Raw genomic sequence first — 27,936 nt, 5'->3', positions numbered from 1 at the left:
CTTCGGAGGGTACAGGAGAGGCAGTGGGAAAGCCGCTGTTCTTCTCAGGATAAAACAGCCCCCAGGTCTTGCATTTAACATCCTTGGATGTTTCTGACCCAAGAGAGGATGGAGAGAGGTAGGAATCTCCCTCACCAGCCGCAGCAGGGGCAGGGAGAGTTTCCCGGAGAAGAGGGCAGGAGGCTGCGGCCACCAGCAGCGTGGTGGTCAGGGGTGTGGCCTGCACTGGTTAAATTTCCCGTTCTTGAGTCCCAGCACCACCCCTTAGTGTGACTGACCTCAGGCCAGGTGTTAGCTTTTCTGAGCCTGTTTTCTCATCTATAAAAAAAATAAGTACACAGGTTGGCCACGGTGGCTCACGCCTGTAAGCCTGGCACTTTAGGAGGCCGAGGCAGGTGGATCACTTGAGGTCAGGAGTTTGAGACCAGCCTGGGCAACATGGAGAAACCCCTTCTTTACTAAAAATACAAAAATTAGCCAGGCGTGGTGTGTGCCTGGAGGCTGAGGTGGGAGAATTGCTTGAACCTGGGAGGCAGAGGTTGCAGTGAGCTGAAATCGAGCCATTGCACTGCATCCTGGCAACAGAGTGAGACTCCATCTAAAAATAAATAAATAAATAAAATACAGCAGCACCAAACGTTTGTGGCCAAAATATAAAGCCACTAACACAGTGCAAGATACACAGTGAGTGAGTGCCAAGTACAGATCGGCTGTTTTGATCACCTGTGAAGTTTCAGCTTAAAGCAAGCAAGTGGGGCTTCTAAGCCATGTCTGTGTCCCCACTGCCACTGCGCACAGGATTCCGGAGACCAGCCTTCGTTTTTTTTTTTTTTCCCTTGCTGGAAAAGACGGACTGGAATCCTTCGTGTAAACTTGTGTTCTAAACTCCCCCTGCCATCCTGGTGGATTTCCTTGGCGTTTCTGATCTTTGTTCTTGGCACAATTTGGTAAATAGGTACCTGACCGCACAGAGATGTGTGTGTGTGTGAGTGTACGCGTAAAAGCGCACAAGAAAGAAAATGCTTTTTTTCTTCTTTCACCTTAAACTCTCATTCTGCCTCATTCACAAATATCCCAGAATTCCAGCACTGTTGTGTTACAAGATCCATCTCCCCACGCCCGTCACTCTGCCATCACTGTCCGCGCTCAGGGTCCAGAGCCCAACCCTTCAGGGCCATGAGGGTGGACCCCAGCCTGAGAGTCTTGTCTGGCGAGGGTGCTGACCGGCAGTGTGTCTGCGTTTCAGGCTGAGCAGCAAGTCTCTGCTGACATCAGATGATTATGAGCTGGGAGCAGGGATAAGAAAGAGACACAAGGGGTCTGAGGAGGAACACGATGCCCTCATTGGAATGGGGAAAGCCAGGGGGAGGAACCAGACTTGGGATGAACATGAAGCCTCGTCCGACTTCATCAGTCAGGTGAGTAACCCAGTCTTCCAGGTGTGTGAGATCTTTCAGGAATTCACGCTCCCTTTGCAGGCCCCTTGTTCCTGTACAGAAACCTTAGAAGTGGTTGTCTTTAGTGCCGGAATGACTCTTCTCCAATCTTCCTTATTGTACAGAGGGGGAGATTAAGGCCCAGAGGAGGTCAGAGACCTACCGACGTAACACAGCCTGAGAGACGGGAGGCCTAAAAGCTATCTCCCTGTGTGTGCTGCATGACCCTTTGCTAAAGCCAAGGAGACACACAAGTTCTTAAACAAATAATACAATTGCTCTGTTGTTTAATGGTGTAATTGTTTAATGAGCAGCTTTGCCATTCTGTAGTTCTAAGAAACAAAGGCTTGGTGCCATGGTAATTTCCTCTCTCAACTCTCCAGGGGTAATGGGCTGAGAGCCAACTCGATTCTTCTTCTTTCTTCAGAACATTAAAATCATCCACTTAAGGTGGCTTTTTGTAAATACTAATGTACCTTGTCATCCCTCCCCATAAAGTCCAGTGCAAAGGGGTAGTGTTTTTTTTTTTTTTTTTTTTTTGAGACAGTCGCTCAGTCACCCAGGTTGGAGTGCCGTGGCACGATCTCGGCTCACTGCAACGTCCGCCTCCCAGGTTCAAGCGATTCTCCTGCCTCAGCCTCCCAAGTAGCTGGGATTACAGGTGCCCACCACCACGTCCGGCTAATTTTTGTATTTTTAGTTGAGATGGGGCTTCACCATCTTGGCCAGGCTGGCCTCGAACTCCTGACCTCAGGTGATCCGCCTACCTCAGCCTCCCAAAGTGCTGGGATTCCAGGTGTGAGCCACTGCACCCAGCTGAGGGGTATTTTGGTTGACTTGGCTGAGAGGGGCAGGCTCATGGAGGGAGACGGGGTCTAGGAGGAGAAAGATTGCCAGTGTTACACCAGATCGTTTTTACTTTCAAATTGTGGTGAGGGATGCTTTTGTTTTAATTGACACCATCCCAGCTTTTTTCTTCCTTAAGAAATGTCACCTGATTAAAGAAAATCGAGATAAAATGTTCAAACCTGGGGCATTAATGGCTTTGAAACTGCATGTTTCGCTTCAACAAATGACTACAGCTGACGATAGACATGCAGGCAGGAATTTAATCTGTGAAATCTCTAATGGTTCTTTCTGCTTCAGGCATCCAAGGAACACTTGAGGCATTTTTTTTGGCAGCTTCGGCCCCTTTAGTTGAACGAACTGGTTTGGAGTGTGCACTAGTCTTTGTCAGCTGCTGTAGGTGGCTGAGATAGGCATATCAGCTGCGCTTCAATCTGGGTTTTTGATCTTGATTCCTTTCCTCCTCCCTTAATCCGGCTGCCTTCTCCAGGCCGTCGGCAGCAGCACTTGGTTGAAGTGCTTCCTTAGGAGGCACCAAGCAGTGCCACGGAAAGCCAGGGCCAGCCATCAATGTAACCACAGCACCAGCTATTTAATAAGTGGTTACCTTGTACCAGACATTGTGGTCACTGCATACCTTATCTGAGTTCATCTTCAGAAACACCCTGCCGATACCCAGACACAAGTACCCCCATTTTACAGAGTTAGTTACACATTGAAGCTGGCCAGTCGTGGTGGCTCTCGCCTGGAATCCCAGCACTTTGGGAGGCTGAGGTGGGAGAATGGCTTGAGCCTAAAAGTTTGAGACCAGCCTGGGCAACATGGTGAAACCCCATCTCTACAAAAATAAAAATAATAAAAATTAGCCAGGAGTGGTGGCACATGCCTATATTCCCAGCTACCAGAAAAGCTGAGGCGGGAGGGTCACAGAGCCCAGAGGTCGAGGCTGCAGTGACTTGCGACTCCCAGCTAGTCGGGAGCCTGAGGCAGGAGAAATGCTTGGACCTGGGAGGTGGAGGTTGCAGTGAGCCTAGATCGCGCCACTGAGCCCCAGGCTGGGCGACAGAGCGAGACTCCGTCTCTAAAAAAAAAAAAAATATATATATATATATATATATATATATATATATATGCATGCTAAGAGGAGTTAAATCACAGAGGCAGGGGAAGGATTGGAGCCCAGGCTGGGCAGAGCATGGGCACTGAAACCCACTACACTTGTTTTGTCAAATCTTTTAACCCATGACCCACCTTCCCTCTCCAGCTAAAGATTAAGAAGAAGAAGATGGCCAGTGACCAGGAGCAGTTGGCAAGCAAGCTCGACAAGGCCCTCTCCCTCACCAAGCAGGACAAGTTGAAGTCGCCCTTCAAGTTTTCGGACAGTGCTGGGGGGAAATCGAAAACTAGCGGGGGCTGCGGCAGGTACTTGACGCCTTACGACAGCCTGCTGGGGAAGGACAGGAAGGCGCTGGCCAAGGGCCTCGGCCTGTCTCTGAAATCCTCCAGAGAAGGTAAACACAAAAGGGCCGCCACAGCCAGGAAGATGGAGGTGGGGTTCAAGGCCAGAGGCCAGCCCAAGTCGGCCCATTCCCCGTTTGCCTCGGAAGTGAGCAGCTACTCTTACAGTAAGTAGCGTATGCCGCGCCACCTCTGGTCCGCTGCTTCTCTCCTTTTTCCCCTCTTCTCTCCACCGTTCTCCTTCCTTCTCTCTGTCTGGGGCGCACTAAAGTGCCTGGGCTTGGCATGGCCTCCAAGCCGGAAGTGAGGAGGAGGCCGCCTGAAGCAGATATACCTGTGACTGGCGGGTGTGATGGCGGGCAGGTGCCTGTGATTGGTGGGCGCCCGTGATTGGCGGTTGGGAGCCGACGTCCGCCGGCCCTCTCTTGCCCGCCCTCCGCTTGCCTACCGGATGTCAGGCACGGATGCTGTTTGGCCTAGAGAGGCCTGGAGCGCGACTGCTCTTGAGGGTCCTAGAGGTGACTGGACTCCCCTACCCACAGGAGGCATGCTGTCTGTTGCGGACCACGGCTTTGTCGCGAAGTGTTGGCGGAAACAGTGTTTATGGAGCGCCCACCAAGCTCGGCTCTGGATGCGGGGTTCATTGGCGTTATTGTGTCTGTGGCAGCTCTGACAGTGGTACCCCCATGTTGTTGCTGGGGATGATGTGGCCCGAGAGCCAGAGGGGAGTGTGTGCGCTCGGATGTGGAGAGGTGACTCGGGGTTAAACCTGGTTCGGCCCGACCCACCTACCCACTGGAACCTGCCGCCATCATGGCTGTGTCCCACTATTGAGTTTTTTTTTTTTTTTTTTTTTTTTAATTTAGACGGAGTCTCACCCTGTCGTCCAGGCTGGAGTGCAGTGGTGCGATCTTGGCTCACTGCAACTTCCACCTCCTGGGTTCAAGCGATTATTCCCTTGGCTGGGCCTCCCGAGTAGCTGGGACTACAGGCATGTGCCACCACGCCCAGCTAATTTTGTATTTTTAGTAGAGACGGGGTTTTGCCATGTTGGCCAGGCTGGTCCCGAACTCCTGACTTCAGGTGATGCACCTGCCTCGGCCTCCAAAGTGCTGGGATTACAGGCGCGTGAGCTACTGCGCCGTGCGTTTTTTGAGACAGAGTCTCTTTTTACTGCCTAGGCTGGAGTGCAGTGGGGCCATCATAACTCACTGCAGCCTCGAGCTCCTGGGCTCAAGTGATCCTCCTGCCTTAGCCCCCCGAGTAGCTGGGACTAGGTGAGCACCACCACACCTGGCTAATTTTTAAAATTTTTTGTAGAGACAGGGTCTTGCAGTGTTTCCCAGGCTGGTGCCTGGGCTCAAGCAATGCTCTCCTCTGAAACTCCTGAGTATCTGGGACTACAGCTGTGTACCACCACGCAAAGCTAATTTACTTTTATTTTCGTAGAGATGGGGTCTCCCTGTTTTCCAGGCTAGTCTGGAACTCCTGGCCTTAAGCAAGCCTCCCACTTTAGCCTCCCGAATAGCTGGGACCATAGGCGCACACTACTACTATTTTTATTGTTATAGAGGCTGAGTCTTGCTATGTTGCCAATGCTGGTCTTAAACTCCTGGGATCAAGAGATCCTCCTGCCTCAGCCTCGCAAAGTGCTCGGATTACAGGCGTGAGCTGCCTTGCCTAGCTGCTATTGAGCTCTTGAAATGGAGCAGTCCTGGTAGGACTGAAGAATGGAGTTTTATCTCATTTAACAAGAGACTGCCACATTGGAGTGTCCTCATGGTCATGGCCTCTTGTGGCCCAGAGCCTGCTGCCTGGCAGGTAGTGGGTACTTGCTCAGTATTTGTGGACAGAGCACCTCATGCCCAGGGTGGACAGGTGCTAAGTTTGTGGCTAGCTGCAGGGAGGCCAGAAGGAGGGAGCTTCCTGGGTTCTGGCCCGTGTCAGTGTCAGTGGTGTTTGTTCTGGGAATCCCCAGGCCCTGGGGTGGGTGGAGAGCTTTTGCATTGGCAACTGCCTGGTTCTGTGTGTCTAGGGCTTTTGATTGGCTCTGGCCAGTTCATGGGCGGAGAAGGGGGAGTTTGAATGTCAAGGGCAAAAAGTGGACGTGTTTATTGATACAGTAAAGGCATGTTTTCTTAAGAAAATAAAAAGTGTTTATGGACTCAGAGTTAAGATATCGTCACCTGCTTTATGGGGTCGTTGGGGGCCTTAAGTGAGCTCACGTGGGCAGAGAGCTGAACGTGGCACCTGGCACGGAATTAAGCTGCTGGCTTTTTCGGGGTGCATGTGTTTTGTCTGTCCTAGGCTAGCAGGTCACCAGGACTGATGCTCCCTATGGGTGCGAGTTAAGCAGCTGGCTCATGCCTTCTGTGCTGAGGACATATGAGAGTGTCATGGCTTCCGTGCTTCTTTGACTGGGATGGGTGTGATCAGAGCAGTACAGCCCAGGCTCCTGGCCAGTGTGTGGGCACAAGCAGGGAGAGACAGTGCCAGAGACTCATCACTCTGAGGGGGAAGGGAGGGGCTTTCTTTTGCTCTCTCAATCTCTGCTCATTTTGGAAAAGTGAAGGGGGTTCAGGGAAGTCGGGGGAGATTGCTGTTCTTTTGATCTTCTGAGGGATTGGGGTCTGTGGATGCAGTCTGGGTGGTAGCTGAAAGAATTCCCCACTTTCAGGTGGATGTAGATGGGGTGGAGCTGGAGGTCAGAGATGAGCTCTGTCTCTGAGGTCTCTGGGGTGCTCCGAGCTGGTGTGTTCACTCTTGATGCGTGTGAGGGAATGTCCGTTTTATTTATTTATTTATTATTACTATTATTATTATTATTTTGAGATGGAGTTTTGCTCTTTTTGCCCAGGAGGAGTGCAGTGGCATGATCTCGGCTCACTGCAACCTCCGCCTCTCAGGTTCAAGTGATTTGTCCTGCCTCAGCCTCCTGAGTAGCTGGGGTTACAGGCATGCACCACCACCACGCCCAGCTAATTTTGTTATTTTTAGTAGAGATGGGGTTTCACCACATTGGCCAGGCTGGTCTTGAGCTCCTGACCTCAGGTGATCCACTTGCCTCGGTCTCCCAAAGTGCTGGGATTAGAGGCAGAGCCGCCGTGCCTGGTCTGGGAATGGTCAAATGGGCACCCTCACTCCATCGTGCCTAGGTCAAAAACTCCACTGTCCTGGATGAGAGAAACAGACTCATGTAGCAATGAGGATTCAGTGGGCCTGGCTCCAGCAAGACAGTGGCTGTGGGATTCACCTGGCTCTGCAGAGCGCTCCTCTGTTTATTTTTTATAATCTGCTTTTCTGCACTTCTGGGTCAGAGAGAGTGCAGGGTCCACAAGGAGGTAGGAGTGTGTCCAGCAGGGAGTTGCTGAGCTTGACGGAGGTTGAAGTGAGAGTGGTCTCCTCTTGCTTTTTCAGTTTCGATTGTAGGGGTCGGTGGCATGCCCTGTGGGTTTTTTTTTTGTTTTTTTTTTATAGCTGATGTCTTGCTCTGTTGCCCAGGCTGGAGTGCAGTGGTGTGATCTCGGCCGCACTGCAACCTCCACCTCCCGGGTTCAAGTGATCCTCCCACCTCAGCCTCCCGAGTAGCTGGGATAACAGGCACTGTCCACCACAATACAATACAAATAGAAAATACAACAGTTTTTGTATTTTTTAAAAATACAGACGGGGTTTCGCCATGTTGGCCAGGCTGGTCTCGAACTCCTGGCCTCACATGAGCTGCCCGCCTCAGCCTCCCAAGGTGGTAGGATCACAGATGCAAGCCACCGCACCCGACCTCCCTGTGGGTTCTTGTAGGAGGCCAAGTTGGTTGTCACCTACTGGCCTCTCCAGCCTGGGACACAGCCTTGGGAGGGACAGATTGGAGCATACAAGAGAGAGCGCGCTTTGACTGGTAGGCGGGCAGGGGCTGGTAGCCTGGTGGGACTGGACTCTTGTCCCACCCCAGAGTTGCCGGACCATCCTGAGGTTGGGGTCTTGCTGGAGTGAAAGCTTAGGTGTTGGTGGGAGCAATGAGAGGAATGCCCGCCACGGACGCCTGCATGTGGTTTCTCTTGGAGTCGGAGGTGGCAGGTGCTGCCAGAGCTGTAGCTGTGTTGGTTCACGTTCCCCCCGTTTGGAGTGGATTTCAGCAGATCAAGGGGTTGTTCTCTGTCTCTGGAACCCCTGTCTTCCCATCTTGCCCATTATGAAAAACAGATCAAAATGGCGTGAGCCGGAGCATTGCCTGCCTGGCAGGCCCCCCTCCCAAAGCTGGCTGGTTGTCTCCCCGGAAGATTTGAAGACTCTTGTTCTCCATTGTATAGTTAGGCTGCAGACTTTGGGGAAGCCAGCAGTGGTGAGCTGGTGCACCAGCTCGTAGAAAGAAGGACAAGGGATCCGCTAGCGGTAACAGCGTTTGCCCATTTCCATGGTGTAAACACCCTTACTGTGGCCTGTTTCATGCTGCCACTGGGAGGCCGCTGGGAGGGGCATTGGGAAGAGAATGCGTGATTGGCTGTCATGAGCCCTTTCCCTCCTGAGTCAGGTCCTCTGCGGTTGTCGCCCTGGGCCATCGTAATCCCATGGGACAGGCAGTGACCACCGTGACCAGGGGACAGTCCTTCCTGAGCGTAGGGCTTCTCTCATCCCCTGGTGGCCGGAAAGGCTGGAGTGACTGGTGGGTGAGGCTGGCAGCATCCAGTCTAGGAAGGGCCTGGGTCCAGCACTCGGAAGATGCCGTGCCATGGCTGAGGCATCCGGGGCAAGGGAGAAGCCTGGACTGGGAGGGGAGCTGGTGACATTGGGCAAGGCCTTCGCACGGCCGCCTACTAGGTATTCAGACCTGTTTGTTCTGGCACCTTCCAGTACGTTCTCAGAACCATTAAAACCAATAAAATGACACCAGCTCCTGCTGCCCTGTGACTTATCTCTATTAAAAACTACTTTGACTGCAGATACGGACTCAGAGGAAGACGAAGAATTCCTGAAGGACGAGTGGCCCGCCCAAGGCCCCTCCAGCTCCAAACTGACGCCTTCCCTCCTGTGTAGCATGGTGGCAAAGAACAGCAAGGCAGCTGGCGGCCCCAAGCTGACCAAGAGGGGCCTGGCGGCCCCCCGGACTCTGAAACCCAAGCCGGCCACCAGCAGGAAGCAGCCGTTTTGTTTGCTGCTTCGAGAGGCCGAGGCACGTTCCTCCTTCAGCGACTCTTCGGAGGAATCGTTTGACCAAGGTTACTAGCTCCAAACACAAAATACCTTCCGTGTTTCCTAGCGAGAGAGTGCGTGCGAGTGAGCGAGAGGGAAGCGAGTGGGCGCACGGGAGAGATGGTGGGTGAGGAGGCCCGTGCGGATGGCCGCAAGAAGGCTGCCATCTGAGTTCTTGGCAGCGTAGCCTGCTGTTATCAGCCGAATGATTTTGATTTTTGCTTTGATTTGTACTGTATCATTGTGATAATATCACCGGCTGGCTCTTTTTGAGCTGTTATATGGACTGCTTTTGAGTCTGCGTTTTTCTCCGCTTTCCCTCCTCCCTGCCCTCCTCCCCCCTCCCCCGAGTTCCCCCCACCCCCGCACTCACGTTTTCTGCCCACCCAGAGACCCCAGGCTTGGGTCGGGCTCTCTTTGGGCACGGGTTCGGTGGAGGCTTCCCGAGGAACATTTTGTAAATGGAATTCTGTCGTGTGGGCGTGTGACTTGATGTTTGTACCGCGATTTTGGTAATACCAAGCTTTATTAAACATATCGAGTTCATTTTTAACTAAACCTGTGTGCCTTGTCTCTCTTGCTGTGTCCTTACTAGCCATTAGGTTGACGCTTCCCTCCCATTTTGTTTCTCCCCCACCTCCTCCCCTCCCTCCTCCCCACCCAGAAGGAGTAGGGACGGGACCGTGCCGCCTGCCGCTTGCCTGTGTTATTCAAATATCCCTGGTAGCGATTGGCATTCATTTCATTTTTCAGGTTTAAAATCAAGCGCCTTCACCTCCAGCATCATCATGTTTTTTTAGTTGCTTGTTTTGTCTTTTATTTTCTTAAAGCTCTATTCTTACTTGCCAGTGGTTAAAAACTATTATTTATAAACACTTGTCTTCTCACGCGTATTTCTGTTTTGAAGGGCGTGTAGGCAGCGCAGGGCCCAGAGCCTTTGACACCCCAGGTCTCTATCATTCCATACGAAAGCGGCTCCGTTGCCGCATCGAGGGACGGAGCGTCGTGCTCTGTTTGGAGAGAGGCTGGCCTGGTCCCAGCCCGGGGTCCTCAGCCACCTTGGTTCTCAAGAGAGAGCTGCGAGGCCCCTGAGAACCCGCTGGCCTTGCCCTCTCCAGTGTCAGAATTGTGCTTCTGGGGTTAGATATGTGTGAGCCTTTTGGGTCCTTCAACCAGAAATGCTCCAAGAAAGGGAAGCAAGTGAATGTCTGACATTTTTTCCTAGCCCTGGTTTTAGGATTTGCTTCAGGGTGAACTCCCCCTAGGGCCAGCCGAGGGGATCCCCCAGGCCCTGGGTAGCCACACCTGGATGTCAGCTACTCCCTGAGGAAGGCCTGGAGGTGTCATCGTGTCCCTGGGTCTGACCTGGCTCGGGCACCCCGGGACCTGAATGCTGCCCCCTCCCCCACCCGCCCTGTTTTTCCAGCCCTGCTCTCGAATTCCTGGTCCACCGCTTCCCCTCCCAGACCTCCCCTCCAAATTGGCAGAGATCCATTTGGGTGACCAGGAGGTGGTATGGCGAGGAGTACGATGCCCCGGGGCCCATGTTCCCCTGGGCTGCTACTACCCCTCTCAGCGAACGCCACCCGGACCAAGAAGAGAGGCCCCCGACCCACTGGTCAGCCTCGTTTTCCGAGGCCTCCCCCTGCCCGGGCCGTCCGTGGATGAGTCGGGTTAGTTTACAATCCCCTTCTCCCTCCCCGGCCTCCTCCCTTTCCCCCATCTCCCCCATGGGCTGGACCCCACACCCCCACCCCACGCCCCTTAAAGCCACGGTTCCCGCTTCCAAGTTTTTGAGCCCTCCTGCCCCAGCTGAGACACCACAGAGAAGCAGGCAGCCCCCCCTAGGCCTCTTAGGAAGGGGCTCCGGGCTGGACGCCGCAGTGCCAAGTGGACAGGACCCAGATAGGGGAGTGCGGGGGACGAGGGGAGGCGGGCGAGGCCCAGGCTCCTCAGTGCCCCCCTCTACCCCCGCCAGTCCACCACTGAGCAGGTCTTGAAAGGGATATTTGGGTAATAGGGCCTCGCTGACCTGGTACTAAACTCCGTAACTGGCTTGGCTTTTCTAGTATGTCTGCTTCTTCCAGCAGCCCGACCATCCCTCCACCCTTGACCCCTCCCCATGACGCTTTGAATGTCTGTTTTGGTCTCTTGCATTTGCTCTCACGCTGCACTCTGGACGCAAAGCGAAGGCTGGGAGTAGGGCAGACGGCGCAGCGGGTCACTGAGCTTGGGTGCGAGCCTGGCTCGTTGCTCCGTAGGTAGGCAAAACGCTTTTCTTTCTGTCCTCCGTGCACCTCCCTCCTCGGGGTTCGCCCCCACCGGGTCTGGCAGCAGCAGATCACTCTGACATTTACCACCAACCTGTCACCGCCAACCCCATGTCCTGAGCCAAGATCTTTTTTTGTTGTTGTTTTTTTCTTTAAATAATAATAACAAAAAAAAGTTTTTCTGCATTTCCTTGGGTTACTTTGATGGGACTTTTTTTCCCCCTCCCTGTCCCCAGCCCTCGGCAAGCTCTGTTGCCTCAGGTGTGGACAACTCCAGAAAGGTTTTCTTGGTCCTCAGAGCCCCTCTGCTCCCCGGCCTGCTGCGGACGCTAGCGGAGTGTGCACCAGACCCCACCAGACCCCGCAGGAGCAGTGGGTGTGGCCTTGTCAAGCACGCAGGGAGGCAGGAGGGTCTCCCATGCCGAGGTGCAGGCATTGGGCTGCTCCCGGCTTTCTGGGCTCTGACGTGGACGTTGTGGGCGTCCAGAAACCCAGAGCTCGCCCTCCCCCCGCAGCCCCAGCTGCTTGAGAATTCCTCTGGATGGGAAAGATTTCTGGAGTCTGCGCACCTGAGTGGCTAGAAGGGAAGATCCCTGGCCTCACATCCAACCCCCTGTCCCCACCCCCCAATCAGCCCTCTGCCCACCACCCTGCTCAAATTGGCCCAGCCCAGGGAGACCAGATGTGGGGGACCCAGGCGCTGTCGAAAGTCTGCCTACACTTAGCCTGCTTTGCCGCTGTGGCCCACTGGGGCGGAGACAGAGCCATGTGACGCCTGCAATGTGAATGATCGCAAGTGTGCACTGCCTGCCTGCCTGCCCCCGCCTGCCCGGCTGGCCTCTCCAGCCTGCTTCATCCATCGCTCCGGGGGCCAGTCTCCCCTCTCACCCTCTTAACAAACCTCCGCCCTCTCCCTCTGGCTCCTCCCTCCCTCCCTCCCTCTACTCCTCTGCGGACTCCTCAGACTCATCACCGTCACCGCCTTCCTCTCTGAGGTGGCCCAGCAGAAATCCGGGCTCTCTCCAATACATGAGTAGACAGAACCTCTGCCCTCATTGGCACCCCTGGGGCCACCACTTTTGGCCACAAATTGCTTAAGCAAGCAGGCGGCTTGGGGCGTTGGCAGGAGACCGAGGAGTTGGCTGTCCGTCTTCCCCGTCTGTCTATCCGAGCCTAGACTGTTCCCCGCCCTGGAGAGAAAGGGTCTGGTGTCCACCTCTTCTTGCTGGAAGGGGCCATCTTCCAGCCCTGCGGCCCCTAGAGTCACTTTCCCGCTCCCAGCACTCTGTTCTGTGAGGCAGATGGGCACCCCTGTCACCTGCTCATGGGTGGCACTTTGGATGTGGCATCTCAGGGCAGAGTTTGCTCTCTGAGGCCTTCCACCTGCCCGTCCTTGGAAGCAAGTGTCTGCCTCAAGACAGTCTCTCTTTTTGGTGGGGGGGGTTTTGGTTTGTGTGCAGGGAGCCTCCTGTCTGCCAGCTGCCTTTGTCCTGAGAGCCTGGGCTGGGGTCCGGGGGCTGCAGACTCTCAGGCAGGCAGGGAAGGTTACTGGATGAAGCTCATCTTAAGTCACTGACCAGAGAGGCAGGCTGGGGCTTCTTTATGTTTTTAAAGTTTTTATTACTTATTATTAGTTTTTGAGATGGAGTCTCGCTCTATCACCCAGGCTGGAGTGCAGTGGTGCGATCGCGGCTCACTGTAACCTCCACCTCCGCGGTTCAAGTGATTCTTCTGCCTCAGCCTCCTGAGTAGCTGGGATTACAGGAGCCCGCCACTGCACCCGGTTAATTTTTGTATTTTTAGTAGAGATGGGGTTTCACCAGGTTGGCCAGGCTGGTCTCGAACTCCTGACATCATGATCCACGTGCCTCAGCCTCCCAAAGTGCTGGGATTACAGGTGTGAGCCACTGTGCTGGCCTATTTATTTTTGAGACAGAGTCTCGCTCTGTCACCCAGGCTGGCCTGCAGTGGTGCCACCATAACTCACTGCAGCCTTGGATTCCTGAGCTCAAGTGATCCTCCCGCTTCTGCCTCCGGAGTTGCCAGGACTGCAGGTGTAAGCCACCACGCCTGGCTAATTTTAAAATTTTTTTGGGGGGGGGCCGGGCGTGGTGGCTCATGCCTGTAATCCTAGCACTTTGGGAGGCTGAGGTGGGCAGATCATGAGGTCAGGAGATGGAGACCATCCTGGCTAACATGGTGAAACCCCGTCTCTACTAAAAATACAAAAAAAAAAATTAGCCTGGTGTGGTGGTGGGCGCCTGTAGTCCCACTACTTGGGAGGCTGAGGCAGGAGAATGGCGTGAACCCGGGAGGTAGAGCTTGCAGTGAGCCGAGATCACGCCACTGCATTCCAGCCTGGGTAACAGAGCGAGACTCTGTCTCAAAAAAAAAAAAAATTTTTTTTTGTAGAGGCAAGGTTTGCTCTGTCGCCCAGGCTGGTCTTGAACGCCTAGCCTCAAGAGATCTTCCCACCTCAGCCTCTCAGAGGGCTGGGATTACAGGAGTGAGCCACCTTGCCCGGCCCTGGGGCTTCTTTAGACAGTCTGCCAGCTCTGGGTTCGAGCCTGCTCTTCTACTGCCCGAGTGCTTAACCCCATTGGGCCTCAGTCTACCCCTGCCCTTCCTGGGCATCCCATGAATAAAGAGTCACAGCTGGCTTTAGCTCCCTGGGCATGGGGACAGCACAGTTCCTGCCTGCAGGTCACGGGGGTGGCCCTGTTTCTGTCTGATTGTCTTTAAGCTTGCAAATCGCTTTCTCCTCCATGCAAATGATTCTCTTTGGACCCTGCCCTTGGCTGAGCCAGTGGACTGGGAGGGTCACTCCTAGCTGCAGGTGGGAAAATAGAGACTCAGAGAGGGCGAGGACTTGCCCAGCCTCCCCAGAATGGGGGAGTTGCTAGGAGTCAACTTAATTTTTTAAAATTAATTTTTCTAAAAAATTAGACACGGGGACTCTCTGCGTTGCCCAGGCTGATCTGGAACTCCTGGGCTCAAGTGATCCTCCTGCCTCGGCCTCCCAAAGTGTTGGGATTACAGGCGTGAGCCACTGCGCCCAGCCAGGAGTCAACTTTATTTTATTTTATTTTTTTGAGACTGAGTCTCACTCTTGTCACCCAGGCTGGAGTGCAGTGGTGCGATCTCAGCTCACTGCAACCTCTGCCTCCTGGGTTCAAGTGATGCCAGGAGTCAACTCTAGATTCCAGATCCCTTCTCAGGGCTGAAACCATGGGGGTCCCCTGGGCCCCAGGAAGAGTCTGAACTCCACCTTCTCCTGCCGCCAGCCCCCAGGACTCAGCTGGTGAATCTGCCGCGGGCACCTGTGCCCAGAACCCCTAGCCTGAGTCCCCAGGGCCCTCTTCCCTGCTCACCTCCCTCCTCTTCCTCTTTCCTTCTCCTCCTGCCTCTGTGTTGTGTGTTGGGGCGTGTGCGCGTGTGACCGTGGAGAACGCTGTCTCCAGTCCTTGTCCGTGTGTCTGGCCCCTGCCACAGCACAGGTGCATGTTGGTGCCCCTCACAGAAGCCCACCCTGACACACAAGGCCGCTGCCCACCTCTGGGCTTTCTGGGATGCCCGCGTTGGGCTCAGCTGGCCAGGGGCATTGGGCTATCGGGTGGGGGGGAACCCGTGGGCTGGGTCTGCATCCACCCCCAGCGGCCCCCTGCTGAGGACTGAGGGGCTAGGCTGGAGCCCAGAGGCCACTCTGGGCCAGGGGGCGGTGGGGGGTGACCCTCGCCAAGGCCAAGGCTCTGACTCGGTCCCTGTTTTCTGCACGCCAGATGAGAGCTCGGAGGAGGAGGACGAGGAGGAGGAGCTCGAGGAGGAGGACGAGGCCAGCAGTGGCGGCTATAGGCTGGGTGCCCGGGAGCGGGCCCTGTCGCCGGGCCTGGAGGAGAGTGGGCTGGGCCTGCTGGCACGCTTCGCTGCCAGCGCCCTCCCCAGCCCCACGGTGGGTCCATCCCTGTCTGTGGTACAGCTGGAGGCCAAGCAGAAGGCCCGGAAGAAAGAGGAGCGGCAGAGCCTGCTGGGTGAGTGGCAGCAGGCGGGTTGCGGTGGGGGTGGGTGGGTGGAGTAGACGCCATCGCCCCATCCCACAGGTGAGGAAACTGAGGCTCAGAGATGCAGGTGCAGAGCTGGGAATGGGCAGAACCCCAGCCTCGTGGGCCAGCCCCATCCTGATCAGGGATGCTGGCAACAGGGGCCCTGGCCTGCCATCTCCAAGGAGGGGATTCCTCGCCTTGCAAAGGGCGACCTCCTTCAGTCTCATGCTGCCAGCAAACACAGCCCTGTTCTGGGCACTTAAGGGGCTGCGGGAGCTCCATGGAGGCCCCTGACCCAGCCTGGGGTTTGTGGGGGCCACTCCAGGTTGGTGACACCCAGTATGGCCCGTGAGAGAGACGTGGGGCTAGCTGAGACACAGGTGCAGGGGAAGGAACAGCCACGTCACAGTAGGAAGAAGAGAGCGCATCTCATTCAGACTTTGTGGGATGGTGGGGGTGCGGTCTGTGCCATGGGAGAACGGGTGGGACAGGCCTTATGCGGCCTGGGCTCGAGCCTGGAGGAGTCGGGGGGGTGGGCAGGCACCAAGCTCTGTTTGACTTGCCCACAATCCAGATAGGTAAGCCAAGGCAGCAGGCACTCACACTTTGGCAGGCAGCTGGCACTTAACCCCGGTCCATGTCTTTCCTGTCTCTCCATCTCCGATTGTTTCCCTGCATCAGGGCCCTGCCTTCTTGGGACCCTCTCGTGGGCCCTCCCTGTTCTCACAGGGCTGAGTGCCCTCACACGGACGCAGCTCACCTGCAGCTGGGGTCAGTGCTGGAGATGGAGATGGTCATGCATGTGTTCAGGCTCTGAGTTCCCCTGGCCCCAGCAGGGGAGGGTCTGTCTGACCCCCAGGTGTCCTTTTCTGAGCTGCAGTAGGGGTAGGTATGAGGCCCTTCTGGCAGGGGCTGGGACAGGAAAACAGGTATTGCTGCCCCTGAAGGCCCCCCAGCTGCCCCTGGCTTCATGCCCTCTGCAGATTCGTGGAGCAAAGCCCCACCCCTGACCTCCAGTGTCTTGGAACACCATTTGTGGCACCCATGCCAGGCTCCAGACCCTGCCTTCCCCCTCCTCCCTCTCACTCCCATACCCTGCCATTGTTTGCTGGGCTCCAGGCCTGGCTCTCCTGGGAAGAGGCACCAGGGCCCCCTACAAGGCTACCTATTCTTAGGTAATCTTCATACAGAAGCAGCTGGAGGGCGTCTTCAGAGTGCACACTTGGCCAGACCACTCTTCTGCCCAGAACCTCCAAATGGCTTCCCGCTGCCCTCTGATCAGTGCTACCTGCCTGACCCACGACCATCAGACTCTGACCGCTTGGACAACATTATCCTGTCCACAGCCCCTAAATGCACCAGCCAGGCTAGTACCCTCAGGCATTTACACTTGCTATTAATACAGCCCCAAACGTCTATTTCTCCCAGACTGTCCAAGGTATTGGCATATGGTCCAAATTATTCCTTTATTCTACGTTGACTGTCTGAAGGGTCTGTAGTGATGTCTCCTTTTTCATTGCTGATACAGATTGTTTCTTCTTACTCTATTTCTTGGCCAGTCTGGCTAGACATGATCAGTTTCATTGGTTTCTACTCTTTGTTATTTTCTTCCTTCTCATTCCTTTGGGTACACAAGTATGTCTTGGAGATACTACAGGATTATTTCCAAACCATAAAGCAAATATCACAGTAAAGCAAGTCACATGAATGTTTTGGTTTCCCAGTGCATATAAAAGTTATGTTTTAACTATAACTGTTGCCTGTTAAGTGTGCAGTAGCATTATGTCTGAGAAAACAGTGTACATACGTTAATTAAAAAATAGATTATTGGCCATGCATTGTGGCTCACACCTATAATCCCGGCACTTTGGGAGGCCAAGGCAGGAGGATTGCTTGAGCTCAGTAGTTCAAGACCAGCCTGGGCAACAGAGCGAGACCCCATCTCTACAAAAAATAAACAGAAAAATTAGCCAGGCGCGGCAGCACACGCCTCTGGTCCCAGCTACTTGGGAGGCTGATGTAATAGGATCGCTGGAGCTCGGGAGGTCGAGGCTGCAGTGAGCCGAGATTGCGCCACTGCACTGAAGCCTAGGAAAGAGAATGAGACCCTGTCTCAAAAATAAAAGACCAAACCAAAAGCATATGTTTACACTATCCTGTAGTCTCTTAAGTGTGCAATAGCATTATGTCTTTTTTTTTTTTTTTTTGCGATACAGTCTCGCTTTGTCACGCAGGCTGGAGTGCAGTGGCGCGATCTCGGCTCATTGCAATCTCCACCTCCTGGGTTCAAGTGATTCTCCTGCCTCAGCCTCCCGAGTAGCTGGGATTACAAGCACACACCACCACGCCTGGCTAATTTTTGTATTTTTAATAGGGACAGGGTTTCCGCATCTTGGCCAGGCTGGTCTCGAACTCCTGACCTCAGGTGATCTGCCCGCCTCGGCCTCCCAAAGTGCTGGGATTACAGGCGCCAGCCACCGCGCCGTAATAGCATTATGTCTAAGAAAACATTGTACGTATCTTAATTTAAAAATAGTTTATTGCCGAAAATGCTAACGATCATCTGAGCCTTTAGTGAGTTGTAATCTTTTTGCTGGTGGAGGGTCTTGCCTTGATGTTGATGGCTGCTGACTGATTAGGGTGGTGGTTGCTGACAGTTGGGGTGGCTGTGGCAGTTTCTTCAAATAAGACAACAGTGAAGTTTGCTGTATCGATTGACTCTTTCAAGAAAGATTTCTCTGTAACATGCAATACTGTTTGATAGTGTTTTACCTACAGAACTTCTTCCAACATTGGAGGCAGTCCTCTCAAACCCTGCTGCTGCTTTATCAGCTAAGCTTATGCAATATTCTAAATCCTTTGTCATTTCAACAGTGTTCACAGCATCTTCACCAGGAGTAGATGCCATCTCAAGAAACCACTTTCTTTGCTCCTCCATAAAAAGCAGCTCCTCATCTTTTCAAATGTATCATGACATTGCAACAATTCAGTCCCATCTCCAGGTTCCACTCTAACTTGAGTTCTCTTGCTGTTTCTACCACATCTGCAGTAACTTCCTCTAGTGAAGTCTTGAGCCTTTCATAGTTGTCCGCGAGGGTTGGAATCAACTTCTTTTTTTTTTTTTTGAGACTGAGTCTCGCTGTGTTGCCCAGGCTGGAATGCAGCGGTGCGATCTTGGCTCACTGCAACCTCCGCCTCCCCAGTTCAAGCGGTTCTTGTGCCTCAGCCTCCCGAGTAGCTGGGATTACAAGCGCCTGCCACCACACCCGGCTAATTTTTGTATTTTTAGTAGAGACAGGGTTTCGCCATGTCGGCCAAGCTGGTCTGGAACTCCTGGCCTCAAATGATCCACCTGCCTCGGCCTCCCAAAGTGCTGGGGTTACAGGTGTGAGCCACTGCACCTGGCCTAGAATAGTGAATTCTTTCCAGAAGGTTTTCCATTTACTTTGCCCAGATCCATCAGAGGAATCATCATCCATGGCAGCTATAGCCTTACAAATTATATTCCTTAAATAACGAGACTTGAAATTCAAAATTACTCCTTGATCTATGGGCTGCAGAATGGGCGCCGTGCTAGCAGGCATGGAACCAACATTCATCTCCTTATACGTCTCCCTCAGAGCTCTTGGGTGACAAGGTACATTGTCAATGAGCAGTAATATTTTGAAAGGAATTTTTTTTTCCTGAACAATAGGTCTCAACAGCAGGCTTAAAATATTCAGTAAATCATGCTGTGAACCAAGGTGCTGTTACCAAGGCTTTGTTATTCCCTTTTTTTTTTTTTTTTTTGAGACAGAGTCTCACTCTATTGCCAGGCTGGAATGCGGTGGTGTGATCTCGGCTCACTGCAACCTCTGCCTCCCGGGTTCAAGCGATTTTCCTGCCTCAGCCTCCCGAGTAGCTGGGATTACAGGCGTGCACCACCACATGTGGCTGATTTTTGTATTTTTAGTAGAAACGGGGATTCCCCATGTTGGCCCGGCTGGTCTCGAACTCCTGACCTCAAATGATCCTCTTGCCTTGGCCTCCCAAAGCGCAGGGATTACAAATGTGAGCCACCACGCCTGGTCTGCTGTTCCATTGATAGAGTAGTGGCAGAGGTGATTCAGCATCATTTTTTTTTTTTTTTTTTTTTGAGATGGAGTCTCACGTTGTCACCCAAGCTGGAGTACAGTGGCGTGATCTCTGCTCACTGCAAGCTCTGCCTCCTGGGTTCACGCCATTCTCCTGCCTCAGCCTCCTGAGTAGCTGGGACTACAGGCGCCCGCCACCATGCCCAGCTAATTATTTTTGTATTTTTAGTAGAGATGGGGTTTCACCATGTTAGCTAGGATGGTCTCAATCTCCTGACCTTGTGATCCGCCTGCCTCAGCCTCCCAAAGTGCTGGGATTACAGGCGTGAGCCACCACACCTGGCCTGTTGTTCCACTGGTAGAGCCCTGGCAGAGGAGATTTAGCATCATTCTTAAGGACCCTGGGGTTTTCAGAATGGTAAATGAGCATTGGCTTCAACTTAAAAGTTCCCAGCTGCATTAGCCCCCAGCAAGAGTTGGGCTGTCCTTTGAAGCTTTGAAACCAGGCACTGACTTTTCCTCTCTAGCTATGAAAGCCTTAGATGCATCTGCTTAGAAGGCTGTTTTGTCAACATTGCAAATCCGTTGGTTGGTGTAGCCACTTTAATCAGTGACCCTAGCTGAATCTTCTGGAGAACTCGCTGCAGCTTCTCCATCAACACTGGCTGCTTATCCTTGCGTTTTTATTTTATGGAGACTGCTTCTTTCCTTTTCTTTTTTTTTTTCTCTGAGATGGAGTCTCACTCTGTTGCCCAGACTGGAATGTAGTGGTGCAATCTCAGCTCACTGCAACCTCTGCCTCCTGGGTTCAAGTGATTCTCCTGCCTCAGCCTCCCAAGTAGCTGGGATTACAGGCACCCGCCACCACGCCTGGCTAATTTTTGTATTTTTTTAGTAGAGGTGGGGTTTCACCATGTTGGCCAGGCTGGTCTCGAACTCCTGACTTCAAATGATCCTCCCGCCTCGGCCTCCCAAAGTGCTGGGATGACAGGCGTGAGTCACCGTGCCCAACTGTCAGCTTCTTCACTTACATCTCATGAGACAATCTCTGCTGGCTTCACACTTTTCTTTTGCAGCTTCCTCACCTCTCTCAGCCTTCTCAGAATTGAAGAGAGTTGGGGCCTTGCTGTGGATGAGGATTTGGCTTGGCTTAAGGGAATATTGAGGGTGGTTTGATCTTCTCTCCAGATCACTCAAACTTTCTCTATGTCAGCAGTGAACCTGTTTCACTTTCTTATTTGTGTGTTCACCAGAGCACTTTAAATTTCCTTCAAGAAGTTTTTCTTTGCATTCACAGCCTGGCAGTTTGGCACAAGAGGCTATCTTGGCTTTTGACTGGCTTAAGCCTTCCTCACTAAGTTTAATCATTTCTAGCTTTTGATTTAAAGTGAGAGACATGTGACTCTTCAATTCACTTGAACATTTAGAGGCCATTGTAGGGTTATTAATTGACCTAATTTCAGTATTGTGCTTTAGGGAATAGGGAGGCCCAAGGAGAGGGAGAGAGATGAGGAAGGCCGGTTGGCGGAGCAGTCAACACACACTTTTTTTTTTTTCTTCCTTGCTATATAAAGAACATATGGCCTGGCGTGGTGGCTCATGCCTGTAATCTGAGCACTTTGGGAGGCCGAGGTGGGTGGATCACTTGAGGTCAGGAGTTCGAGACCAGCCTGACCAATACGGTGAAACCCCATCCCTACTAAAAATACAAAAATTATCCAGGTGTGGTGGCGGGCGCCTGTAATCCCAGCTACTCTGGAGGCTGAGACAGGAGAATCGCTTGAACCTGGGAGGCAGAGTTTGCAGTGAGCAGAGATCGGGACATTGCACTGCACTCCATCCTGGGTGACAAGAGCGACACTCTGTCGGGGAAAAAAAAAAAACACACACACACACACACATTGGCCAGGCACGATAGCTTGCACCTTGTAATCCCAGCACTTTGGGAGGCCGAGGCAGATGGACCATCAGAGGTCAGGAGTTTGAGACCAGCCTGGCCAACATGGTGAAAGCCCATCTATACTAAAAATATAAAAACTAGCCAGGTGTGGTTGTGGGCACCTGTAATCCCAGCTACTTGGGAGGCTGTGGCATGAGAATCGCTTGAGCCTGGGAGGCAGAGGTTGCAGTGAGCCGAGACTGCACCACCGTACTTCAGCCTGGGCAATAGAGTGAGACTCCATCTCAAAAAAAAAAAAAAAAAAAAGAAAAGAAAAACAAAAAAACACATTTGTTGGTGAAGTTTCGCATCTTATATGGGCACTGTTCATGGAGCCCCAAAACAATTGTAATTTTTTGTAGAGAAGAGGTCTCGCTCTGTTGCCCAGGCTGGTCTCGAACTCCTGATCTCAAGTGATCTGCCCTCATTGGCCTCCCAAAGTGCTGGGACTACAGGTGTGAGCCATTGTGCCTGGCCTTGTCTAGTAATTTTGGATTGCGTGTCTTGGACGTTGTGGGGCTGAGGTTGTAGAGAGCCAGAATGCCTTTTTTGTTGTTGTTGTTGTTTTCCTTTTGAGATGGAGTTTCACTCTTGTTGCCCAGGCTGGAGTGCAACGGCATGATCTTGGCTCACCACAACCTCCGCCTGCCGGGTTCAAGTGATTCTCCTGCCTCAGCCTCCCAAGTAGCTGGGATTGCAGGCATGTGCCACCACACCTGGCTAATTTTGTATTTTTAGTATAGATGGGGTTTCTCCATGTTGGTCAGGCTTGTCTCAAACTCCCGACCTCAGGTGATCTGCCCTCCTTGGCCTCCCAAAATGCTGGGATTACAGGCGTGAGCTACTGTGCCCAACTCTTTTTTTTTTTTTTTTTACGTGCAGTGTTGTCCAGGCTGGAGTGCAGTGACACAATCTTAGCTCACTGCAACCTCTGCCTGTTGTCCAGGCTGGTCCTGCCCTCAGATGATCTGCCCACTTTGGCCTTCCAAAGTGCTGGGATTACAGGCCTGAGCCACCACGCCTGGCCCCTTTTATCATTTTAGAATGTTCTTCTTTGTTGCTAGTAACAATTTTTGTCTTAAAAAGTCTATTTTGTTTGTTATTAGTATAGCCACGCTAGCTCTCTTGGTTACTGTTGGCATGGTATACCTTTTTCATGCTTTGCCTTTCAATTTATTAGTATCTTAGTCTTTAGTTTTTTGTGTAATTTTTGGTTCTCCTTTGCTGCCTTTTAAACAAATTTATTTGAATATGTTTAAGAATTCCATTTTAATTTTCCTGTTAGCTTTCTCAGTATCATTTTGTCATTTTTAAACATAGAAAATAGAGATAACAATATACATTCCTTTTTACATCTACTTACCATGTTTTTTTCACATAAAATACAGAAATCTTACAACTTTTTAAGTCCATATCATACCTCATATTTTATATTATATGTAATACTTTTTCACATGGTATCAACCCCTGAAGACAATGTTACAAACTTAGTTTGTTTTGTTTTGTTTTGTTTTGAGACGGAGTCTTACTCTGTCACCCAGGCTGGAGTGCAGCAGCATGATCTTGGCTCACTGCAACCTCCGTCTCCTGGGTTCAAATGATTCTCCTGCCTCAGCCTCACAAGTAGCTAGGATTATAAGCACCTGCCACCTCGCCTGGCCAATTTTTGTATTTTTAGTAGAGACAGGGTTTCACCATCTTGGCCAGGCTGGTCTTGAACTCCTGAGCTCATGATCCACTTGCCTCAGCCTCCCAAAGTGCTGGGATTATAGGCATGAGCCATCGCACCTGGCCACAAACTTAGTTTTAATCATTTAAATGGCTTATAAGGAAATTAAGAGGAAAAGCGAACAAAGTCTTTTGTATTTATTCAGATATTTATTATTTCTGTTGCTTTTCATTCTTGTCTGAGGATTCCAGTTTTCCTGCAGTTTCAGCCCAAAGAACTTCATTTAGCAGTTTTGCCTTGTAGAGCTGCTGGTGAGGAATTTTCTTGGTGTTCCTTTTTTTTTTTTTTTTTTGAGACAGTCTCTGTCACCCAGGCTGGAGCGCAATGGTGCGATCTTAACTTACTGCAACCTCTGCCTTCTGGGTTCAAGTGATTCTCCTGCCTCAGCCTCCCGAGTAGTTGGGATTACAGGTGTGAGCCATCACGCCCGGCCTCATAGTGTTCTTTTACCTGAAAATGTTTCTATTTCACCTTCATTCTTGAGTGATGTTTTTACTGGATATAGAATTTTAGGTTGACAGTTTTTTTTTTTTTCTTCGAGCCCTTAGAAGATATCTGCTCTCTTCTGGCCTTTGGTTTCTAATGAGAAGTTAGCCATTAATAAAACGATTGTTTTGGAAGTGATAAGCTACATTTTTCTTGTTGTTCCTGGGGGTTCGTGTTTATCTTTGTCAGCTGTTTGACTGTGGCGTGCCTTGTGGCGGATTTGTTTATGTTTATTTTGCTTGGCGTTTATCTGACACCCAACATCTGCAAGTTTCTGTTTGTTATCAAATTTGGGAAGATTTCAGCTATTGAGGAAAAACAAATATTCAAGCATTTTTTCTTGTTCTTTCTTTTCCTGGTTAACATACATTTGACCATTTGTTATCTGACAGGTCTCTGAGGCTGGTTCCCCCACACCCAAACTCATAAACTCACTCACTTACTTTTCTCTTAATCATATGCATTCAGTTCTTAGATCCCCTCCATGGATTTTTTATTTCTGAAATTGTGCTTCTCAGTTTTATAATTTCTTCGTGTTGTTTGAGACAGGGTCTTGCTCTGTCACCCAGGCTGGAATGCAGTAGCACAATCATGGCTCACTGAAGCCTCAACCTCCTGGGCTCAGGTGATCCTCCCACCTCTGCCTCCTGAGTAGCTGGGACCACAGGTGCGTGCCACCATGACTGGCTAATTACTGTATTTTTTGCAGAGACAGAGTCTTGCTATGTTGCCCAGGCTGGTCTTGAACTCCTGACCTCAAGAGATCCTCCTGCCTCAGCCTCCCAAAGTTCCGGGATTACAGGTGTGAGCCACTGTACCTAGCCAGTTCTATACTTACAATTGGTTCATTTGGTTCTTTTCTGTTGTTTCTTTCAGTCCTTCCTATTTCTCTGGTGAAATTTTCATGCATTGAAAACAAGTTGCATTAAAAACAAGTTTTATTTCACCTCTTTGAGGATTTCAGAATCCTTGGCTGTTCGTTCCAATATGTGGTTCATCTCAGGGTCAGGTTTAGTTGGTTTTCTTTTCTCTCTGGAATGTGATGCATTTTCTTGGTTCTTCATTTGTCTAGTAATTTTTTTTTTTTTGAGACAGAGTCTCACTCTGTTGCCCAGGCTGGAGTGCAGTGGTGTGATCTCTGCTCACTGCAACCTCCGCCTCCTGGGTTCAAGTGATTCTTGTGCCTCAGCCTCCTAAGTAGCTGAAATTACAGATGCATGCCACCATGCCCAGATAATTTTTGTATTTTTTGTAGAGATGGGGTTTTGCCATGTTGGCCAGGCTGGTCTTGAACTCCTCATCTCGAGTGATCTGCCCGCCTTGGCCTCCCAAAGTGCTGGGACTATAGGTGTGAGCCACCGTGGCTGCCCTTGTCTAGTAATTTTGGATTGTATCTTGGACGTTGTGGGGCTGAGGTTGTGGAGAGTCAGAATGCCTTTTTTTTTTTCCAGTGAATATTATAGCAGATATTTCCTTGGTGGGGCTTGAAGTCCAATTTCTTAGGTGGTATCTCTGGCCTCTGTTCAGATCAGTTTTTGCTGAGCCGTGGGCTGCTTGGAGTCTATTCTGTGTATAGGTAGTTTTAGGGCCATTCAGAGACATGGGTGAGAGAGAGCATGGGGACCTCTCTCTGGCTCCCTTTCTAATTTTTTTTTTTTTTTTTGAGACAGAGTCTCTGTCACCCAGACTGGAGTGCAATGGCGCGATCTTGGCTCACTGCAACCTCCATCTCCTGGGTTCAGGCAATTCTTCCACCTCAGCCTCTTGACTAGCTGGAACTACAGTGCGCGCCAACCATGCCTGGCTAATTTTTGTATTTTTATCAGAGATGGGGTTTCACCATATTGGCCAGGCTGGTCTCGAACTCCTGACTTTGTGATCCGCCCACCTTGGCCTCCCAAAGTGCTGAGATTACAGGTGTGAGCCACCGCACCCAGCCAATTTTTTTTTTTTTTTTTTTTTTTTGAGACAGATTGTCACTCTGTGGCCCAGGCTGTAGTGCAGTGGTGCAGTCTCTGCTCACTGCAGCCTCCGCCTCCGGGTTCAAGTGATTCTCATGCCTAAGCGTCCCGAGTAGCTGGGACTATAGGCACTATAGGCGCCCGCCACCATGCCCGGCTAATTTTTGTAGTTTTAGTAGAGACAGGGTTTCACCATGTTGGCCAGGCTGGTCTCGAACTCCTGACCTCAGGCAATCCTGCCCACCTCAGCCTCCCAAAGCGCTGGGATTACAGGTGTGAGCCACAGTGCCCAGCCTCTCTTTCTCTCTTTGTCTCTTTCTTTCTTTTTCTTTGAGACTGAGTTTTGCTCTTCTCACCCAGGCTGGAGTGCAATGGCGTGATCTCGATCTCAGCTCGCTGCAACCTCCACCTCCTGGGTTCCACTGATTCTCCTGCCTCAGCCTCTCGAGTAGCTGGGATTACAGGCACCTGCCACCATGCCTGGCTAATTTTTGTAGTTTTAGTAGAGACAGGGTTTCACCATGTTGGCCAGGCTGGTCTCGAACTCCTGACCTCAGGTGATCCGCCCACCTTGACCTTCCAAAGGGCTGGGATTGCAGGCGTGAGCCCCGCCCCCGGCCTCTGGCTCCCTTTTTATTCTGTGTTGCCAGTTTCTAGACTTCTCTTTCCTGGTGCTGAGGTCAGCGGGACTCTATTTCTTTTCTATGTGGGCCCCACCTTCCCTGCTGCGTGTGCGAAGAAGACCGTGTCTAGTGCCAGGGTAGAGGGTGCAGGGAGATCTGCCTCCTGTGACTTCACTCTCCGCCTTCTGCGTGAGCCTCCTCTCTGTCCACTGTCCCTCCCTGCACCATACGCAATGGGCCTGTGAAGGATTACGTACGCCAGGTGTTCCAGTGGATCTCTGGGGGGGACTGTTACCGGGTAGTACCTCATTCCGTCATATCCAGAGCAGAGCTCTCAAGCCTGTGGCCTGCACCCACATCAGCCTCAAAAGCCCCTTGCTGCCTCCTTGCACAGTGGAAAGTTGGAAAGTCTGTTAGCAAAAGATTAATGATCACACCTGTAATCCCAGCACTTTGGGAGGCCGAGGCGGGCAGATCACAAGGTCAGGAGTTCAAGACCAGCCTGCCTAACATGGTGAAACCCCGTCTCTACTAAAAATACCAAAAAAAAAAAAAAAAAAGTAGCCAGGCGTGGTGGCGGGCACCTGTAGTCCCAGCTACTCAGGAGGCTGAGGCAGGAGAATGGCATGAACCCGGGAGGCGGAGCTTACGGTGAGCCGAGATCGCGCCACTGCACTCCAGCCTGGGCGACAAAGCGAGACTCCGTCTCAAAAAAAAAAAAAAATTAATAGGATTATTACACTTTGCTATTGACTTTTTCCCACTGGGCAGCCCCCGCCAGCCCCTGTTGCTGTGGCTTCATGTACTGGCGCGGTGTGGGGCAAGCCTCTCACGGCGGCCCCCTGGGTCAGTAAGTCTGGGATTGGGCCTTGGCTTTTTGGCTCCTGTGCTGGATGATTTAAGGCAGACCACTGGCTCTCCCTGAGGTTGTTAACACAAGGGACTGTCACAGAGATTGCATCCCTGAGTGAAGGCACCTTGGAGCCCCTGTCCCGGGGAGCAGTGCCATCTACGCCTCGCTCACACTCTTTTCCTGGACACCAGCTCTGACCTGGGGCTTGAGCTGGAGATCCCAGAGATCTGCTTCCCAGGGTCAGGGCAGGCTGGGATAAGCTGGGACCTGGGCATGGACAGAAATGCTAAGGTGTGGCATTGCCCGTGACAACAGGTGTGGCCAGAGAGGACTTCCCGGGTTGTGGGGTGGGTCTCCTTCTGAAGGACTTAGCGCTGTTCCAAGAGAGGTCGAGGGAGCTGGTGCTCTGTGCAGAGGGGATGGCAGAGAGCAAAGCTTGCAGCTGGGAATGAGTGGGGATGGTGGGTGCTGGGCAATTGCTGGGTGGCTGTGCGTTCAAGGAGCCTGGGAGCTGGGACCCAGGATCCGGGACAGAGGGAAGCAGGGCCTTGGCTGTGCAATGGGTGGGGCCTGGGGTGGGAGGAGGGCTGTTGGGGTGGCCCTGTCGTGTAGAGAGGGCAGTGGGAGTGGACAATTCCTGGGACCACCCAGCTCCGACAGGCAGCACCAAGAACGGGTCAGAGAAGGCGAGCAGGGCTTGGGGATTCTCTGCGGGTTTCCCCGCCTGCCTGCTTTAGAGGGCTGCTACCCTGCAGGTGTGGGGCCCCGTCCGCCCAGCTGCCCTGGCTTCTGGGATTTCCACAAGTCACATGGGGTTTTGGAGGAGCTCAACGGGCCCAGGATCTTCCCATGGGGCGAGGGGCTGGGAGCAGCGTCTGGGCAGCGGAGGCGGGTGAGGACAGGCTTAGGGACAGGCGTGGTCCCAGTGAGTCCTTCTCCTCTGGGCCTCAGTTTCTCTCCTGGAAACGGGCAGAAGCTCTGCCCTTGGCAGGGAGGTCCTGCGGGGGAGGAATGGTGCCCATGAGGCTGGGTGGA

At 52.2% G+C, this 27,936-nt stretch overlaps 1 protein-coding gene across 8 annotated transcripts in view; it reads left to right on the top strand.

Moving 5' to 3' along the window:
- TNRC18 (trinucleotide repeat containing 18) overlaps positions 1–27,936 on the top strand; it is a 116,400-nt gene that overhangs the window by 63,055 nt on the left and 25,409 nt on the right. For 5 of the 8 annotated variants that reach the window (XM_054545647.2, XM_063725901.1, XM_054545645.2 and 2 more), the window contains 5 exons: positions 1,247–1,418; positions 3,547–3,907; positions 8,678–8,953; positions 14,977–15,225; positions 24,174–24,266. In XM_054545647.2, the coding sequence (XP_054401622.1) occupies positions 1,247–1,418; positions 3,547–3,907; positions 8,678–8,953; positions 14,977–15,225; positions 24,174–24,266 (1,151 nt within the window). The remainder of the gene's footprint in view (positions 1–1,246; positions 1,419–3,546; positions 3,908–8,677; positions 8,954–14,976; positions 15,226–24,173; positions 24,267–27,936) is intronic. The other 3 variants (XM_054545646.2, XM_063725902.1, XM_054545644.2) reach the window with 2 other exon arrangements.

This window comes from Pongo abelii, chromosome 6 (assembly GCF_028885655.2).
Source record: "Pongo abelii isolate AG06213 chromosome 6, NHGRI_mPonAbe1-v2.0_pri, whole genome shotgun sequence".
In the NCBI taxonomy this organism is placed as follows: domain Eukaryota; kingdom Metazoa; phylum Chordata; class Mammalia; order Primates; family Hominidae; genus Pongo; species Pongo abelii.
The sequence above is the reverse complement of the archived record's forward strand: the minus strand, read 5'-3'. Positions and strand labels throughout refer to the sequence as shown.